Here is an 18,593-nt window from a genome sequence, read left to right as displayed (position 1 = left end):
ATATACCTAGAGCTAGAAAAACCACGAGCTAATATAAAGAAAAGTATTCAGATGCCCAGACCAGGGCCCTCTTTCCGCTCCAGGGCTGCAGCCTTCGTCCTGGGAACTCACTGCTTCTGATAGAGAGAATACCAGATCCCCCTGAACAAGCAATTGAAATACTCCGGAGAGCAGCTAACATGCCCCCAGCGGTGATGTGTACAGACGGCAGACCTGTGCAATGCATGCCAGGGCATGCCGAATCGTTTTTATCCAGGACGTTATTCTTTTGCTGTCTATCTTAGGGAAAGAAAAATCCCTGGTCTATCCTACATCCAGAAGAACTAAAGGGCTGGGATGATTAGGAGAAAGAAGAAAAGGGAGAGGTGGTGACCTCCGTGTCCCTGGAGCTATTCAAGCCGAGACTAGATGACTCCCTTTGAAGGCTGCTGCAGAGGAGGCCTCCCCAGGGCGAGGCGTTGCACTGAATGATTCCTAAGGTTCCCTTGCAACTGAAACTCTGTTTCTAAAAATAAAAGCAACCCTTTTAAAATTTAATTTTTAAAAAACCACACAAGTTATATATGTGCGCAATCCCATCTCGGTACCCACAATGGTCTAACAGCATTTACAGAGCATTTTTCCCACATGTATCTTCTCAGGTAATCATCCCGCAGCCCTGCGACACAGCTATTACTGTCATTATCCCCATTTTAGAGGTGGGACAGGGGCTCTGAGTTTAAGTAATTGCTCTGAGGACAGACAGCCGGAGAGCAGACAGCACTGACAGCTCCAGGCTTCTCTCTGACATTTCTCCTCCTCCTCCTCCTCTTCCCCCATCCGCTCCCCTTTTCGTCTTCTGATAAGTACAGTTTAACAACGGGAAAATGGAGGACAGACACTGAGAAGGAGCCTCCTAGACAGGTTCACGTTGTGCCACCAGGTGACTCAGGGAGGACTAACTCATAACCTCCGTGGGTAAGGAATGTACTGAGATGTGCAATCGTGTGTGTTTTTTAAAGATGGGTTCATGCATATCCAAATTTTAAAAAGAAAAAAAAATGAGTCGCTTTTCCAAGTTTAAAAAGGGAAGCATTTTAGTCGAAAGTGAGGCAATGAAAGGAGGGAAGTTGTTTTTTTTTTTCCTTTTTGCAAAGTAGGTTCTGCCATTCCCATGGGTGGTGAGTGAGTGCACGCAGCTTCTGAGATCACAGTGAATGAAACATTCGGATGAATTCCATAATGAACCGGCACAGAAGACAAATGCCAATTCGTTAAAGAAGAAAAAAAGAAGATTAATTCTAAACGATAAGTCCTCCAAGTTGGTTATCAGATTTGAATATTCAAAAAGAGAACCACAGGGTTCTTGATTTTTGTTTGGAGGCTGTTTTGATCCTCAGCATTCAGATGGAAACTGCTATTTCTCCAAAATGTTTTCGCCAAGAGGGTGTGGGTGGCACTGGGAAGGGAGGAGTGACTCCCATCAAACAGCCTCTCTGTATTGCAATTGCTTACGAAGCCACAATTTCTCAAACGGAAGGAAGGGAATGAAGAGTCCCAAAGCCTCCTGCCAGAGTTTTACAGTTTTCTAAACACACCCTCTCCATCTTCTTTCTGATGGAGAACCCTGGAGGCGAGGGGTTGCCAAGCCCCTCTTGTAAAAGAGGTCCTTGGAGCCCAGAAAGCTTTAGTAATTGGCTCAAGGACACACAGCACAGACTTCTGTCCTGACTGATATCCAGTCCAGCGCTCCCTTGCTTCTCAACAAGGAAAGCACTTCCAAAGAAAGTTGCCACCTCAAGTTCAGCTTCCTAAACCCCAACCTGGCCACCATCTAGACAGAGGAGGGAATGGGCAGGTATCCCTCGAAGCGTTCACAGCCTCATGTGGAGATAAAGTAGAAACTGGAAATGGCAGCATCAGTCATTTAATACCTGCTGGCATGTTCAGCCTGGACAAGTTGTTTTTCCTCTCAAATTCATAAACCCAACACATGAAGGCGGTGTGGCTGCAGTTACCACTGGCTTCTCTCATCCCAACCCTCCATAACAATCTCACACAAAGAACCTGAGGACAGCATCGCTGTGTGTCTCACTGAGCTGTTAACAGTAGCAGTAGTAGCTAATGCTTCCCACATGCCAGCACGAAGCCGAGAACATTAAACAGTTTTATGTGCATATTACAGATGAGGAAACCGAGGCAGAGAGGTTCAAGTCGCTTGCTCAAGGCTCTAAGGCTCTAAAGTAGAGGAGCTGGAATGTAACCCTGCAGGGACCTGTGGTCTTAACCCCTCTGCCACTTACTAGCTGTGTGATCTTGCATATGTTACTTAATTTCTCTAAACCCTACTTTTGTAATCTGTAAAATGGGGATAATAATAGGGACCCCATAAGGCAGTTCAAAGCAATAAATGAGAACATGAACGAAGCACCTGGCACCGGGACTGCCCCACGGCACAAGGCAGTCCTGCTTGGCACAGCGCCCATCAGACTGAAAATGCTCAAAAGCTACCATCAGGATTCACGATCACTGCAGGACAGCTCTAACAGTCAGGGGCGCGAACCAAGGGAAGAGCAGCTCATCCGCGAGTGCCCAGCTCGGGACATCTGCCCCGACGAGCACTCCTTTGCTACCCATTCTGATTTAGTCGTCCATGGAATATGTCATGGTTCTTATGACCTTGAGCCAGAACCACCAAGCTAAGCCTAAATTCCGGACCCGTAGAAACTGTGAGATAATAAATGTGTGTTGTGTTAAGCTACCATATTTTGGGATGATTTGTTATACAGCGATATAAAACCCAAACAGGAACCAAAGGTGCACACACCATGCTGTTTTCCCCACTCTGGGCTTGCGACTGTCCTGCCCCCTCTGCTGGGAATCCCTGTGCTGTCCCCCTGGTCCCCAGCCCTTTCCCTGCCTGGCTAACTCAACTCACTCACCTTCAAAGCCTCAGGTTAGAGCTCCTTCCCTCAGGAATCCTTTCCTCCTCCACCCACTCTGGTTAACTGGCTCTCCTACTGCTCATATACAACCCTGTACCTGTAGCCACCAGACAGAGATCCCTCTGTGCTCTGACTGACCTGTGAAGTGAGTGGAGCCAAGGGCAGAGGTACAGGCTCGGGACCCTGCAGGCCAGTCCCAGCTCCATCAGGGACCAGCCATGCGACCTTGGGTGCAACATTTCCTCTCCCTGAAGCTTAATGCCCTCGTCGATAAAATGGAGATATTTACAGTGTGTGTGCCATTGGGTTGCTGTGAAGATGAAAAGCAGTGATGTATGTAAAGCACTTAACACTGTGCCTGGAAAAATCAGCCTGCATAGTAGTTATGAGTAGTTATGAGACACTATTATGAGTGTCTGAAGCTCAGAGGCTGCAAGTTACACATCTTGGTGGCCTCCCTACCTGACACGGTGTCTGTCTGAACCACAGCAGGCACAGTGGATCAATGAATGGATTCATCTTCCCTCCACTCTCTTAGCCTCCAAACGGGTGCCCAGGCCTCCGGTGCCACCTGCGTTGCCATATCCATCTTTCTGAGGCATACCTCTGATCCTCTGTGCCAAGACCAATGGCTTCCCTGTGTCCCCAAGTCCAGCCTCCCAGCCTCCCAGAGCACCTGTGATCCAGCCCCACCTCCCCGCAGTTACTTTCTAACAGACACCTGAAGGCTCAGTGACTCTGGCTTACTCCCTGCTCCTGGGACACGTTCCTCCCTTTCTGCCACCCAAGAAGCCCCAATCCTAGTATGTTCAGAATTTTCTAAATTCCGAACCTTTCTCAGGGCCATCTTAAAAGTCACCACCTTTCAGAAGCCTACCCTGACCTCAATCCGTGTAATCTCCTCCTGGCCCCTCTGGCTGGCCCCCCCGCAATATAAGTGTACTCTGCCTCGTACACTCCATCACCATGAAATTGTCCGTGTCCCCTCGGAGCTCAAGAGCCCTCTGAAGGCAGGGGCTGTGTCCTGTACCTGTCATATTGAGTTGGGATCCAGGATAAAAATAAATTGTTGAGTAAGCGGGGAGAGGCGGTGGTAGAAGAGGGAATCAAAATATGGTGATAGAAGAACTGACTCTAGGTGAACATATGAGGTCTGACAATTAAGTTCGCGAACTTGTTGCAACCAGGTTGCTAACCTTTTTTTGATATCAGAGGGATTATTCATTATGAATTTGTACCAACTGGACAAACAGTTAACCAAGTTGATTATTTCGAAGTGCTGAAAAGGCTGCATGAAAAAGTGAGATGACCTGAACTTTTGGCCAACAATTCATGGCTCTTGCATCACGACAACGCACCAGCTCACACGGCACTGTCTGTGGGGAAGTTTTTAGCCAGTAAACAAATAATTGTGTTGGAACATCCCCCCTACTCACCTGATCTGGCCCCCAATGACTTCTTTCTTTACCCAAAGACAAAGGAAATATTGAAAGGAAGACATTTTGATGACATTCAGGACATCAAGGGTAATACGACCAGAGCTCTGATGGCCATTCCAGAAAGAGTTCCAGAATTGCTTTGAAGGGTGGACTAGGCTCTGCGTCCGCGCATAGCTTCCGCGCATAGCTTCCCAAGGGGAGTACTTCCAAGGTGACTGTAGTGATACTCAGAATAAACACTTGTTCTTTCTGTGACCCGACGCCTGTGTCGGTCGATAGGCTGCGCGGTGCAGGCAGCACGTGCCCCCGGACTGTTTGGCCTCCCGTTTCAATTGTATTTGGAACTCAGAAAAAGAAAGGTAATACAGTTAAGTAAAAGGCAGTATGTATCATGTTTTACTCGTTGGTATTCCAGGCTAATAGCAAAGTTTAAAAAAAGGAGGCTGATCTCTTAACAAGAAGAGTGGCTTTAGTTAAAGAATGCATATGTGCTGGGTGATATGCTAATCCTCCATAGGAAGAGAGGATTTCCCCCATGAATTAAAAAGGAATCCAAGTAGCTAGAAGAGATTAAGACCTTTATCCTGCTTTGCAAAGTGTTTAATCCACCTCCACCCAAACACAACACACAAACACATGCATGCACACACACAAAACAATCTGATGAGAAAATGGAAGATGGGCAGTGCGTTGGTTTCCTAGGACTGCCATAAAGAACGTACCACAACCTAGGAGGCTTGAAACAACAGACGTTCTGGAGGCTACAGATCACAAGTCAAGGTGTCGCAGGGCCATGCTCCCTCTAAAGCATTTCCTGCTGCTGGCAGTAGCCCCAGGTATCCCTTGGTTTGTGGCATCGTCACTCCCATCTCTGCCTCTGTCTTCACATGCTCGGCTTCCTTCTCTTCTTACAAGGACACCAGTGGGTCATATAGGATTAAGGGCCCACCCGAGTCCAGCATGACCTCATCTTAACTAAATACATCTGCAAGGACCCTATTTCCAAATGAGGTCACATTCTGAGGTCCTGGACGCTAGGACTTCAACCTATCTTTTTGGAGGGACACGAGTCAACCCATAATGGTCCATTAATCAATTTAATGGGAGATGTGGTCCTGGGAGAAGGACCCACCCAAGGTCACATAGCACTCGAGGTGGTTCCTCCACCAGGAAGAGAAGACCAGAGCCAGCCAATTGTGGCTTGTATATCCAGTCTGCTGCCTGTTTTTTGCAAATAAAGTTTTATTGGAACACAGCACGTTCATTCATGTGTTGTCTCTGGCTGCTTTCACACAACAATGAGAGAGCTGAGTAGTCACAGCAGAGCCCATATGGTCCAAGAAACCTAAAATATTCCCTGGCCTAGAAGAACAGACAAAATACACTGGCCACATTTGGAGATGGAACTTCGAGAAATGGGAGGAAGTTTGGGCCCACATGGCAGCTCTCTGGGATCCCTTCTCTTTGGCTGGAACCTCCACCAATGGGCTGTCCTGCTGAGAAGGCTCCCTCTGCCTAGAGAAATGGCAAAGCACAGCCACTAATGTTGTACAGATTAACTTCTCTATGCATTTCCAAGAGACAGAGATTATTTCTAACTGGAAAGATCAGAGAAGGCTTTCTGGGAAAGGAAAGACTTGAGAAAACCCTAAAGGATGGGTAGTGGGCACTCAAGAAATCCTATAAGTCACCCTGAGCTATAGCAGCTATAGGTAATCTACCTAGGATTCTGCTGAGCTAAAGGGAGTGAGTTCAAGCCAAAGAGGGCTGACCATTTGGCAGTAACGAAGTTGAAGAGATGGGACAAAATGAAAGACAGCCCCTCAGAATCGTGGATTCCACAGTGGTGGGCTTGGGGCTTCCTCAGTCTCATCCCTCATCGTATTTGCTGAGAGATACCACACAGCATAGAGACAGTGAGAGTAGAGGGAGAGACAGAGAGAGAGAGACACAGACAGGGAAAGGAAAAGGTTGAGAATAAGAGAGGCACGAAAGAGGCATACTCACACCCAAAGAGAGCCCACACAAACCACAGAGAGGGGAAATCCACACCAGGCTTTTCCCCTCTTAACTGCTACAGAGAAAAAAAGAGAGAGCAAAAGCCTGACAATTAGGGTTAGACCTAATCAAATGTCCCTTTAATACCTCTGGCTTGGCACCTAGCAGCCTTCTTAATGTGCCCCATTGTTCCCTGGCAGGGCCCTCGGCTGCCTCTCCGGCTGCCAGAAGAGATAAAGAGCAGGTGCCCAGCCAGGTTCTGGCTGGGGAGGGGGGCAGCAGGAGATGCACCCCAGGCATTTGGGTCTGACTCTGCGGGGAGACCTTACTCCCTATAAGCAGAGGAGACTTGCCTACCCCAGTGGGAAAGAGAACACCGCAGACGGCAATATCTGACAACTGTCCAAAGTGAGGGGCGACAGGAAGAGTTATCCGTGCTCCTCGCATGCCAGGAACGTACTGTTACCACCTTAGAGGCGAGGCAATGGAGGCCAAGAGAGGTGAGATGACTTGCCACAAGCATGAATAAAACGTGGTAGTTAACGGCACAAGTTTGAGAGTCAGAAATCTGAGTTTCAGCCCTACCACTTGTTTCCTCTGCAGGCCTGGGAAGTTATTTAAGCTTCCTCAGCCTCAGTTTTACCAGCTGCAAAATGACCTCAGTCTTCCTGGGGTTATAACGCTGATGACATGAGACAGGCCCAGTGCATGCCACACAGCAACAGCTCAATACATTAATGAATGTCACTGTTACCGCTGTGGAGCCGGGGCTCAAAGACAGAGGCAGCTCTCAGCCCAGGACTGGTTGCCACACCGACTGTGCCCCACACCCATTGCCCCACTGCCACACCAGCAGCCACTTGAAACTTCTAAGAGAAGGTTCCTGAAAGGGGGGTGGAGCTGCCCTGGCAAAGAGCCCGATATTCAGACATACGTGGCTGCGTTCAGCTGAATGGCCTCACCCAGTTAGTTCTGGGTGGCCCCAAAATGCCCTTACACGGGCACTCTCTTTTCCAGAAATGCCCCCAGATGCCTTTGAGGCCCCCCTCAGACAAAGGAATGCGCCATTTTTGCTGGGAACACCCGCTTTCCTCTCATTTCCTCACAGACTCCTAACATTCCCAGTAACAGGAATGCACATTCTGGGGTTTCCTGACCTACCAGGAAGCACAAGGCAGAAAACAAAGGGGACCCTGTGCTTACTTTGCTTTTAACAAACCTACAGCAGGCCCTGACCCAGCTGGAACAAGCTTTATTAGACACGCTGGACCTCAAATTCAGAATACTCAGAGACACAGAGAAGCAAGGTAAGTGGTTCTTGGGCCCAGAGAGAGCAGAAATCACCCAGTGAGTTTGTTCAAGAGCCTGTGGTTTATACATTTATATTTCCAGGTAACCATCTTTTTTTGGCCCCCTGAAAAGTACATTAGGCTGACAGTCAGAAAAACTAGCCTCAACTTACTGGCTCTGTGACTCGTCGTATCATTTACACTCTTTGAAACTTGGCTTTCTCATCTCTCCAGTGAGGGCCATAAGCCCTCATGAAATAAAGAGAACCAACTGGACGAAGGTTATAAAGCAGGGCTGCCAAACTCAAATGTCTCCAGAGGCCAGGCCGGTTACGTGAAGGGGGCAGAACCCAGGTTTGAGACCACAAAGTGTGGCAGGTGCCATGGCCAGGTAGCGAGCTGGGCCTGTTTAGAGGGAGCAGCGGCTCCCCAGATATAGCCACTTCTTGTGATACTGGAACCTGGGCCCTGAAGCCAGACTTTTCATTTTTCCTCAAAATACAGTAATTATATATATATATATATATATATATATATATATACACACACACACACACACACACACACACACACACATATGTGTGTGTGTGTGTGTGTGTATATATATATATATAAATTTTTTATTTTTTTAATGTGAACTATTCCAAAATTCTGACACTGACCACTTACTACCATTTAAAAATAAAGACCCTCAACCATCTATGAGCCACACCCAACATATCTCTGGGATACGTCTGGCCCACAGGCTTAAAGTATGCACATGCGGTTTTTAAAAAACATGGTCAAGGTCCAATAAAGTAATAAAGAAATTCTCTGACGGAGACAGCCATTAAGGTTTATTATTAATAAAATAACCGGGAATCCAAGCTATAAGACCCTGGTGCTCCAAGAACAGAATCACTAAGTTTTCACTAAAGTTCGGTGCCAAATTTAGAAATGGTTATTTCACAAATAGGTGTGCGCACACATACACATTTTAACTGTCAGCAGCTGACTGTGATCAATGCTCAGGAGGAAACATGCAAAAATAACAGTTTTTCAGTTGAGCACGTACAATGTGCTTTAGCAGCAGGAAGTAATTTTCACACACACTCCCCCTCCAGATGTTTCCAACCTGTTCCCTTTAAGAAACTCCTTTCTCCAGAAGCCCCACCAACCTCCTCTGCTCAGCAGCGGCCTTTTCAAGGAGGCTGACATTTGTAACTCACAGGGAGAGCCGCCCCAACACACAACCCTGGTGAACGGGGCTCTTGGGAGGCTGCCCCACGAGGTAGGTTGCTGGGCGGCACATGAGGCAGCTGTGATCTGCCCTGGCACTGCCGCCTGGGCGTTCAAGTAAGGGAAGAGCTTTCCAGAGCCAACATAATGAATCCAAGAAGCAGGCTGGTGCCCTCAGCGATAAGCTTCCACTGTGTTCTCATGTCCACAGGAAGAGGGTGGACTTACTCAAGGCCACAGGGTCAGTGGGTAGCGAAGCAGCAGAAGGAAGCCTCGGGCTGTGCCCTCCACTCTGAGGAGACACCTGGGCTGGAATTCCTGGCTGTGTGGCCCAGGATAGGTCACCTGCCTGCACCTCAGTTTTCTAATCTTTCATGTAACTTAATGAGCACCACAGCACTGTGAAGTAGCGCTCATTTCAGGAGAAGAAAGCTGTGGCTCCAGAGGTTGGACACACAGCTAGCAATTGGCAGAGGTACACCTGGGAGTCATGGGGCCTGGTTCCCAATCCCACACTCTCTCTAGCTCAAGGGAGAGGTTCTCAGGGTCTCCATAACGTCACCCCTTCCCAGGGAGGCCCTGAGTTCAGTGCCACTGCTTCCCCCCCACTACAGGCAGCTCATTCTTGCCCCCGTAGCAGGACGGCAGAGCACCCATCCTGGAAGGGCAACGGACCACAGACATTAGAGGGAAAGGAAGCATTACTGTGCCTGACGGTCCTTGCAGCGTCCAGCAAGGGCTCTTCCAAATGCACTGCCTAGCAGAGATCTAAGATCTCAGATCCCGCCTCGGAGCCGCTTGCATCTGATACAGTGCCACTACCGACAGGTTGGCAACTCAGGAAACTGCAGGTCAACGCACTCCCCAGGAATAGAAGTTCAAAGGCAAGTCCCAAAGGGCTCCAGGAGAGTGGAGTGGAGTGGGACCCTGGGGAAGGCGGGGTCTGCCTCTTGGGGGTGCTGGCATGTTGGGGGTGTGGGTGGAGAAAAGAGAGTTCCCTATGGATTCTCAACAGGATTTGTTAAATACAAGGTTCCCCGGCCCACCCCACAGTGGTCCAATCATGCTCCTTGGGCATGGGCCCTGAGTTGCCAAGTTAACGGGCTCCCAGGGATTCTGCTATTGGAGAAGAACTATGCCTCACGGCTAAGCGTCCAGCACTAAGCAAGAAGTTACTGAGTACCAACCGCATCATTCATTCACTTGCTTGTTTCTTCAGTCATCAGCAAATATTTTGGGCAAATAAGAGGGGGCGACTGAGACAGGAGCAGCTAGTCTGGAGAAATTAAAAATGATTACTATAATGCATGATACATTTCCATAAGGGGCTCTGAGCCCCCTAACTCACCCTTGCTACCCCACGCTGCCCCAGCAGGGGTGAGTCAGCTTTAGGAGCGAGGTGGCAGGGAAGAAGGGTGTCAGAAACAAGGGAGTAATGTGTGTGGAGCCGCCGAGGCACACAGAACACACTGACAGGTGTAGGAAGACAGAAACAGAAAGAAACACCTGGCCATGGCTTCCTGGAAGGGCCTCTGATCTAAGTAGGCAGATGAGAAAACCAAGGTTTGGGGCATCTAAAACCTGTGAGCAACTACGTCCTGGAGGGGGCAAAGAATACTTCCCAGAAGAAAGCAGAGGATCTGGGTTCTCCACCAGGGAAGAAGACAGAACTTCCCTGCAATGATTGCTTCAGATTTCAGAGTCATGGAGTGGGGCACGGAGAGCAGCCTGTGCACGCACCACCCCTTTCCCACGCCCAGTCGTTAGACTGTCTGGCCCTGCTCCACTTCGGAATCCTACGCCGTTAGGCCAACCACGGATGCTCCGATCGCTTACCTTCCAAACAACGGCAATTAAGGCATCCCTCCCTACCTGGCCCCAGTGTCTCAGCCCAGGACTGAGGAGTTAGTTCGCCGATGGTGCTTAAGGAGGGGTGGGGCAAAGGTTCCTCTTCAAGGTTACATAACCACCTAGTGACCCCGTGGGCTCCTCTTTGGCTACTGAAGAGGTTTGGTGTTAGAGCAATGGTCTCTCCCCTCTGCTCAGACACTGGGGGGCTCCGACAGCAGCCTCTGAGGAGGGAGTAAAGGGGCAGGGTGGGAGACAGGTCCTTTGTTCTGAGAGGTGCTGCGTCAGAGACCCACAAGCTCAAATACCAGCTCTAGCACCACACGCTGTGCATCCCCGGGCAAGCAGCTGCCCCGCTGGGAGCCTCGCTCCCTCACTCTTTCCTGTCTGTTTATAGTTGCAACTATTTGACAAGATGTGCAGGTAAGGGCGTATTTAATCCATTGCCTAGCAGACTAAGTGCTAAATAAATGGTAGCTGCTATTAGTAGTAGTAGTATCATTATTATTAACATTATCAGGCTCAGAATCATTGTTCTTAGTTGTATCATTTTATGCTGTGGTTTTCATTATCATTGCAAAAAAAAATTCATCATTTGAAACTCATAATTCTCTTAAAACCAAAGGGAAGAAAACAAATAGGCCTCTTTTCCCCCTTCCTTCTCCTCTGCACACTCAGCAGAGGGCAGCACAGAGGAACCATCCAAAGATGAGAGAGAAGAGAAACACATGGAGAGAAAGCTACACACTCATAAATATACACCCACCCACCCCAGCAAGAAGAATTGTTTAGCTTCCTCTAGCTTCCAAAGTATGAACACTCCGCCTCCTCCAGCTAAGAGGCCGAGGCAGAAAAAAAAAAAAGTTGCAGCTAAAGACACAGAAGTTCTTTTTCAGCTTGAGAGATACTTTCAATGAATTGACTTTTAATGTGTGTGTGTGTGTGTGTGTGTGTGGGTAGGGGGTAGTTCTCAGGGCATCTGTGAAGGAAAAGGGAAGGCAGCAGCAGCACTCATAAGACTAGATAAAGGCAGCTTTCAATGGCTCCTCATCTCAAGCCTCTGTGCTGGCAGGCATTTGCACCCAAGCTGTCCTCAGGGGGATACTGAGGCCCACGAGCTAATCATCGCAGCCAAGGGGTGGCCGAGCTGAGATGAAAATCAGACCTCCAGACTGCAGGTTCAGTGATTAAAACTGAAGATGGCAAAGGGGTTTTATCTCAAGGACCATGGCTGACCCCTCGGTAGTGACGGCCTGGGACACTGTGCCCCACTCCCTGGGACACTGCGTCAGCAGGACCCTACAGTGAACTTTTGGTGGCTTCTTCCCAGATTTTATCTCCCCACCTTCTCACAGGAGCACCCAGCTTATTCTCTGGTGACCTGCTCTTTCTACAATTTGGGTGGCCCAACCCAACACCTAGTTCCAGGGGGGTTAAGCCAATCCGCATAAACTGTGAATGGTTCAAAGAGCACATTAGATCCTAACTGGGCCAATAATAGCTAAGGCGAGCTTGCGAGGGCTTACAGAAAAGAAGTGTCCTCTCTCTTCCTTAGGAGCTATCGAGGAGACAGACTCTTTCCTCTAGGATCTGAGCATGGATATGAGGTGGGAAAGCGCTTCAACCACGAGGGCTCAACCTAGGACATGGACCTCTGGAACACACCACACCTGAAGTCCACTGCAATTACAGGAGTGAATGTATCCCCTTCCTCACTTCAGCCCACATGGCTTCACTCATCGTTACCTGCAGCTGACAGAATCTGAGGTGGCTCCATCTCAGATCGAGATTAGCTCCATCTGCCACTGATGGCAGTAAAGGTGCCTCGTGCTATTTGTCCTTTGAATCCCTCCACCCTCCTGCTAGATCCCTTTGCCACCGTAACATTGAATCCATTTTACTCGCTGTAAACTATAAAAATTCGGGGTGGGGTGGGGTGGAATTTAAAGCCAGGTAAGTTCCAGCAGAGAAGTGGTCTCAATAAGTACTGGCCTCCCAAACTGGAAGTGACAATCTTGGTCCATGAGGGAAATAATGGTAGAGAAGGACCAAATATTAGGATGTGGAGGGAAAAAAGTATTTGTGGTAAAACAGAGCAAGAAGTTGGAGAGCGACGGGTTCTGGTCTGCATTCCTCCATCTGAGAACTGATTTTCCCCGTCCTGGGCCTTAGTTTCTGTACCTACAAAATAGGGGGTTTGGACCAGATGACTTCTGAAGCCCCCTCCCTGCTGACACACAGCACTCATTCAGCAAACGTGTTCTGACTGTCTTGCAAGTGCCAAGCTGTGGGGACAGAGCCCCAAAGAGCAGTTTCCAGGCTCTCGGCCTCATATGGAGGGGTGCTGGCTCGGGTGGTAGATGGCCGTCTGCTGTGGCTGATTGGCTGTCAGCTGTAACCATTGAGCCACTGGCCACTAATATAACTGCTGCGGCTACGGAGGAGAGTCGAGGAGCAGAGTTGAGGAGAGTGGAGGAGAGTCGTCGGTCGGTTGGCAGAAAAGCGGACAGCAGGTCGCACATCCGGTGAACCCAGCCTCCAGTGAGACCATAATGGGATGACTCCCCTACCTATGGCTCCGTGGGTGTTCCTTTTGGGCCTGGCCACATCCTGCGTTCTTATGTGGGGAGCGGGAGCAGAGACCCCGCATGACTCCACGCACAACACAAGCCTTATGCTTTGTGCCAGAAGAGGATGTGGCTCCTACTTCGAAACATTTCTCGGAGGGGAGGCCAAGACATACCCCTTGGCCACAGGAACTCAGGCAGGTGCAGGCTACCTCCTTGCCCCGCTCCACTGGGCATGAGGACGGTGGTTCTCTAAGAAGCAAGACTCTTATTTCAGTCTTCCTGGGGGCAGAGCCTTACCCATCAGCTCTTCCTTTACTGGCTCTGACACATGTATACAGAATACAGAGGGTCAGATGTGTGTAAAATACAGAACCCACTACAAACACCATCATGAGCATTTACCTGCCATGAAACATACGTCTGGCTGCCAAGTTTGTCTCCAGGGGCTTTTTAGTGATGACATCCTGATGCCATCTCTGTGTAAGAGCTGACTGTGGACAAGGTACAATTAGCAAGCTAGATGGTTATCTTTTAAGTGGGCCTTTGCTTTTTCAACCCTGACTCCATTATTTGTCACTGTGTCACTGGAGCCAATAGATTAAAGGCTGAACATCCTTAGACCAGGCTGAGAGAAGACTTTAGAGTATGAATGTATCTCTAAGTAGTGGTCTCATCACCTGTTAGATACGGAGGCCTGTTTAAACACACTGCTACCGTACTAGCCAAGCCTTTCCAAAACACGCTTCAAAACACCAGGATGTTAGAGTTGGAAAAGTCCTAACACTGTATCTATTTCCTATAACACAAATGAGTTTCAACATGCCATGAACGCTACTTGTGTAGCCGTGTTGAGAAACAGTCTGAGACCCAGTCTGAGCTGACTGGGAAAGAGATTGATTAGCAATGTCTGCCCTGGCCAGTGGCGGGGGAGGACAATTATCTCTCCTCTTCTGAATACAAACCCTCACTCCCAGATGAGGAATCCAAGGCCCAGAGAAGGTAAAGCACCTTCCTGAGGTGACACAGAGAGTTTAGGACAGGAGAGAGAACTAGAACCTAGGCCTCTGATCCCAGGCGGTCCTCAGCTGGGCTCCCTGAAAGACTGCAAAGCCAGGAGAAGAGAAAGAATGCAGGGAGCCAGATTTGCTCAGGTAAATCTATAACCCGTCCCCTGTGGCATCAGATTTCGGCTGAGCATGCAGACAGAAGTGATTAGCCATCTAAAGGATCTCAGCCCCTCTGTGGAAAATTAAGGAAATCATTCCAAGGCTACATTTCTATGGTACTTAACTTTCTGATTGGTAAGGCTCTGCCACCAAGAAGACTGGAAAAAAAAAAAGGTGCGGGGGGGTGGGCAGGGGGAGTATTGATTTCTGAATGTTAAAGAATAAAGTTCAGCTCTGACACAATGAGAAAAACTCTTGATACTTTAAAATTAAGTCATTGGTATTCTATTATCCCACCAATTTCTATTCCCCGGTCACTATTATCCAATGAAGTCATTTCTCACAAGAGATTATGGCTCAGAAAAGGGGAAGGACTGCGTTGTATTTCCTAGCATCGGTTTTTAATGGCCAGTTCCCAAGCCTGAAATAGGAAACAGACTATAGAATTACACCAAGATGTTAAGCAGATGGGGGCGAGGAATGAGAGCGAACCCCAAATTAAAACGAAGATGGTTTCAAGACTGGCTTTTCTTGCTTGGTTTTGCAGCTTTCAAAGCAGCTAGCTGTCTGACCAGATGAACGCTGAAATCCTAAACGCATTATGTGCCCTTTACAAATGAGCTGCCCTCCCCAGCTCCAGAGGTACACCCAGAATGCGCCAGCATGACAGTTATGTAGACTTAAGTTCTAGCCGATGATAAACGCTCTTAATTTAAAACTCTGTATTCTTCAATCCAATAGAGAAATCAAGGAGTTAAAGGACTGCTCAAACAGTGGGTTATGTTACCCTCAGAGAAACTTCTCTCAAACCCACAAAGAATGTATTCTTCATCTGGATCAAGTCCTGTCAGACTTCCCTCCAGAGCCTCTGCAATTATTTCTACCGGAAAGATCAACGAGGTGCTCTGGGATAATTCTCAACAATTACAAGAGTGACAGGCTGAGCTCAGAACTGGTCAGCCCTGTCAGAAGAAGCTCCGTGTGCTCGCAATGCCAGATTTCCCAGAGAGCAGTAAGACGTGTTCCCTGCACATTCCAGGACACTGGGGTGAGGGACAGAACACCATCCCTCTGACAAGTCAGCCTCTTCCCTCAGGGCTAGCTGCCATTCTAACATGGGGGGGGGGGGCAACCCCAGTGCTGTGCGTCTGCAGGAGACTGAAACAAATAGGGGGCTGTGTGTAAATTTGGCAGTGTCCCTGGAAGGCAGCAGATGAATGCAGAATCCTACAGCACCTAGAAGAGCTTATCATGGGGGAAACAGCTCCATTCTGCTGCTCCCAGGAAGCAAAGAGATTTTCTTTAAAGCAAGGATAACCAGTGGGCACCTCCCACCAACACCCCCAAACTCCTTCACCAATTCTTCTTCCTCTTCATGATATTCCAGAGCAAAAATAAGAACAAGAACTAAACCTTCTCAGATAAGCTTATCTGTCCATTTCAGTTAAGGGCTCCGAGCAGCGCCCAGCTGTTGCTCCCCTCTCTCTGCCCAAAAGGCTGCCTTACTCCATCAATTCCCTCTTGCACAAGTGAATAATTTACTTTGAAAGCTCAGGCCAAACTGGCAGTTAACCTTGACCTTCTCTCTACACATCTGGGTCTATTGAAAATGAAAATCAGGACGTCTCTGGCATCCACAGCAAATGAAATACGAGGGCTTTCTCCAGGCAGAGGCAGAATGTCACAAGTTATTTTAGAACTGGCTAGAGCTATTCCAAAGGGGAGTTTGCATTTGGGCAAGACACTCTCCCCCTCGACCTGGGGTTGTGTCCAGTATGGAGCCTCCACAGTTAGGGATGCTCCGAGAGGATCCTGCCTCAGGAAAGAAAAAAGAAGTGATCATTGTACCCCTCACTGATTCATTGCTGGTATCACAGAATGGTGGAGTTGGACCAATAACCACATTTCACAGATAGAGAAAGGGAGGCTCCGAGGGGGGAGCTGGGAGGTGATCAAGGACACACACAGCAAGTTACTGGTAGAGCTGAGGACAGAACCTTGACCTCCTGACACTGATGCTGGCACAGGATGGGAACAGAAGGAAGAGATTTCATGAAGGAAAACCCCACACGAATACAGAATTTAAGGGAGAAGGCTCTAAGTTGGCTGGCAGGGTTTGAACTGGGGATTTAGGAAGGGAGTTAGGACCCTTAGTTTCCAAATAGTAAGATCTACAGAAAGTTCAACCAGGCCCTCCAGGATGGTTTGCAACAATTACCAGTGTGACAGACTACACTAAAATTGGTCAACACTGTCGCAAAGAGCTCTCCCTATGCGCAAGATGCCAGACAGCAGCAGCTTGATACTGGGAAAAGGAAAACCGTCAGCCTCAGAAGTCTCTTTCCTGGTCCTGCCAACAATTAGTCAAATTTGACCCTGAAGTACAAAGTATCCACTTCCCAAAGAACCAAGAAAATCCCATAAGAAAACCTGAAATGTCCCACTATGGACACAGTTTAAGCACGTATATGCTCACTGGCACCTCCTGAGCCATGAGCTGGGAGGGTAGGAGTGATCTGTCAGAGCTCCTGCCATCAGTCTGTATGTATGTGTCACACACACACACACACACACACACACACACGTGAGTTCAGAGGAGGCAGAAACAATTAAGATCCCAGTCTTTGCTGCAAGAAACACCACATCTAATTATACTGGACAAGTTCAGAGGGGTTATAGGTACTTTGAGAAGGGCCAGGGAAGGCATATGCTGTCCCATCCTCAGAGCACTGGGCACAAACAGCCTCTAGGAAATTTGGGGCAGTCCCTCCACCAGAGCCCCCACTTCTGGACTCCCAGAAGGTCAAAGGCAACAGGACCCTCAAGGACGAGGAGTTCACCACCTTCCCCACCTCCAAGGCCTGATGCTCCAAGGAGAGCATGATCTTTGCATCCTCCCAGGAGCCCACAGGATCTGGGAAAGAAATAAGGCTAGAAAGAAGGGAGGGTGAACAAATGCAGAGAGGAGGGAGGCCCAGGTGTCTATTTGGGCAGACGGAAAAACAGGGAAGGGGCTGATCTGAGTAGAGAACACCGGGATGAGCAGGTGGAGGGAACAGCAGAAAAGACCTGGACACCAAACAGAAGAACCAGCCATCTCCAAAAGAATTATCGTGGGATACAGGCATATAGACAGGGTCCTCCAAAAGAGATGGTGGAAGGGGTGAAGGGAGACCAGACATGGACAGAAAGGAGGAAGGTAACCTACGGTAAGAAACAGCCCTCCAGACTGGGCATCAGGAGTCCTGGGTTCTAGTTCTAGTACTGTCTCTGACAGAGGTGGGTCCCTGGACAAGCCCCTGTCCTACTCTGAGCCTCAATTTCCCATCCCCAAAATGGGAAGAACAGTAGTCTCCTGCGCTGAGTCTTAGGAGGCAGACGGAAAGGCGGAGAAAAGAACTGAAAGCTAGAAGTGAATTTTGGGAGAGTGTTAGCAACCCCAAGACAACTGGGGGACTCACCAGTCCGGCCGCAGGGGGCACCGCCACCCCGGATCCCCCAGGGGTGCCGTCGGGCTGCCGTTCGCGGTACAGCGCCCAGAGCCCCACGTTGGGCAGAAGGACCAGGGCCGCCAGCACCAGCGCCACCGCCTGCAGAAGCCGCTTCTCCTTCCGCCTCATCGGGGCCGGTCAGCCCCGCCGCGTCCCGCCGGGTTCGCCGCGCCGCCCCCAGCTCCGCGCGTCCGCCCGTCCGCCCGGCGGCGGCAGCAGCTCCGCGACGAGAAGCGGCCGCGGTGCCGGCCCCGCTCCAACTCCGCGGCACTTCCGCCGCTCGCCAGCCGGGGAGCCGGGCTCGGCCACCGCACTGCCGCCACGGGGGGTACCGCTGTCGCCCCCACCGCCCCTGAGCCGCGCCGAGCCGCGCGCCCCGCGCCGCCCTCCTGCGGATCCGCTGCCGCGCGCTGTGCTCCGCGAGTCGCAGCCTTCTCGCGGCTCTTCCTGGTGCTCGTGGGCGCGGCAGCGGCCGGGTGCGGACCGCTTCCCCCTCTCGGGCCGCGATGGTGCGGCCCGCTCCTTCGCGGCTGCCCCGCCCGCGGGAGCTTTGCGAAAGTCCGGGAGTTGGCGAGTTGGATGCTAACCGGCGCGGGGTGGTCACCGGTGCGTCTTCGCGCGCTGGATCGCGCCGGGAACTCCAAAGCCCC

At 49.8% G+C, this 18,593-nt stretch overlaps 1 protein-coding gene across 1 annotated transcript in view; it reads right to left on the bottom strand.

Moving 5' to 3' along the window:
- The window catches only part of GALNT10 (polypeptide N-acetylgalactosaminyltransferase 10), a 177,469-nt gene extending 159,251 nt beyond the window's left edge, over positions 1 to 18,218 (bottom strand). The window contains exon 1 of the mRNA XM_019750401.2: positions 17,914 to 18,218. Within this exon, the coding sequence (XP_019605960.2) occupies positions 17,914 to 18,072 (159 nt within the window). The 5' untranslated portion in view covers positions 18,073 to 18,218. The remainder of the gene's footprint in view (positions 1 to 17,913) is intronic.
- Positions 18,219 to 18,593: the final 375 nt, after the last annotated feature.

Source organism: Rhinolophus sinicus, linkage group LG10, assembly GCF_036562045.2.
Source record: "Rhinolophus sinicus isolate RSC01 linkage group LG10, ASM3656204v1, whole genome shotgun sequence".
NCBI lineage: Eukaryota > Metazoa > Chordata > Mammalia > Chiroptera > Rhinolophidae > Rhinolophus > Rhinolophus sinicus.
This window is presented reverse-complemented; position numbering and strand designations above follow the sequence as displayed.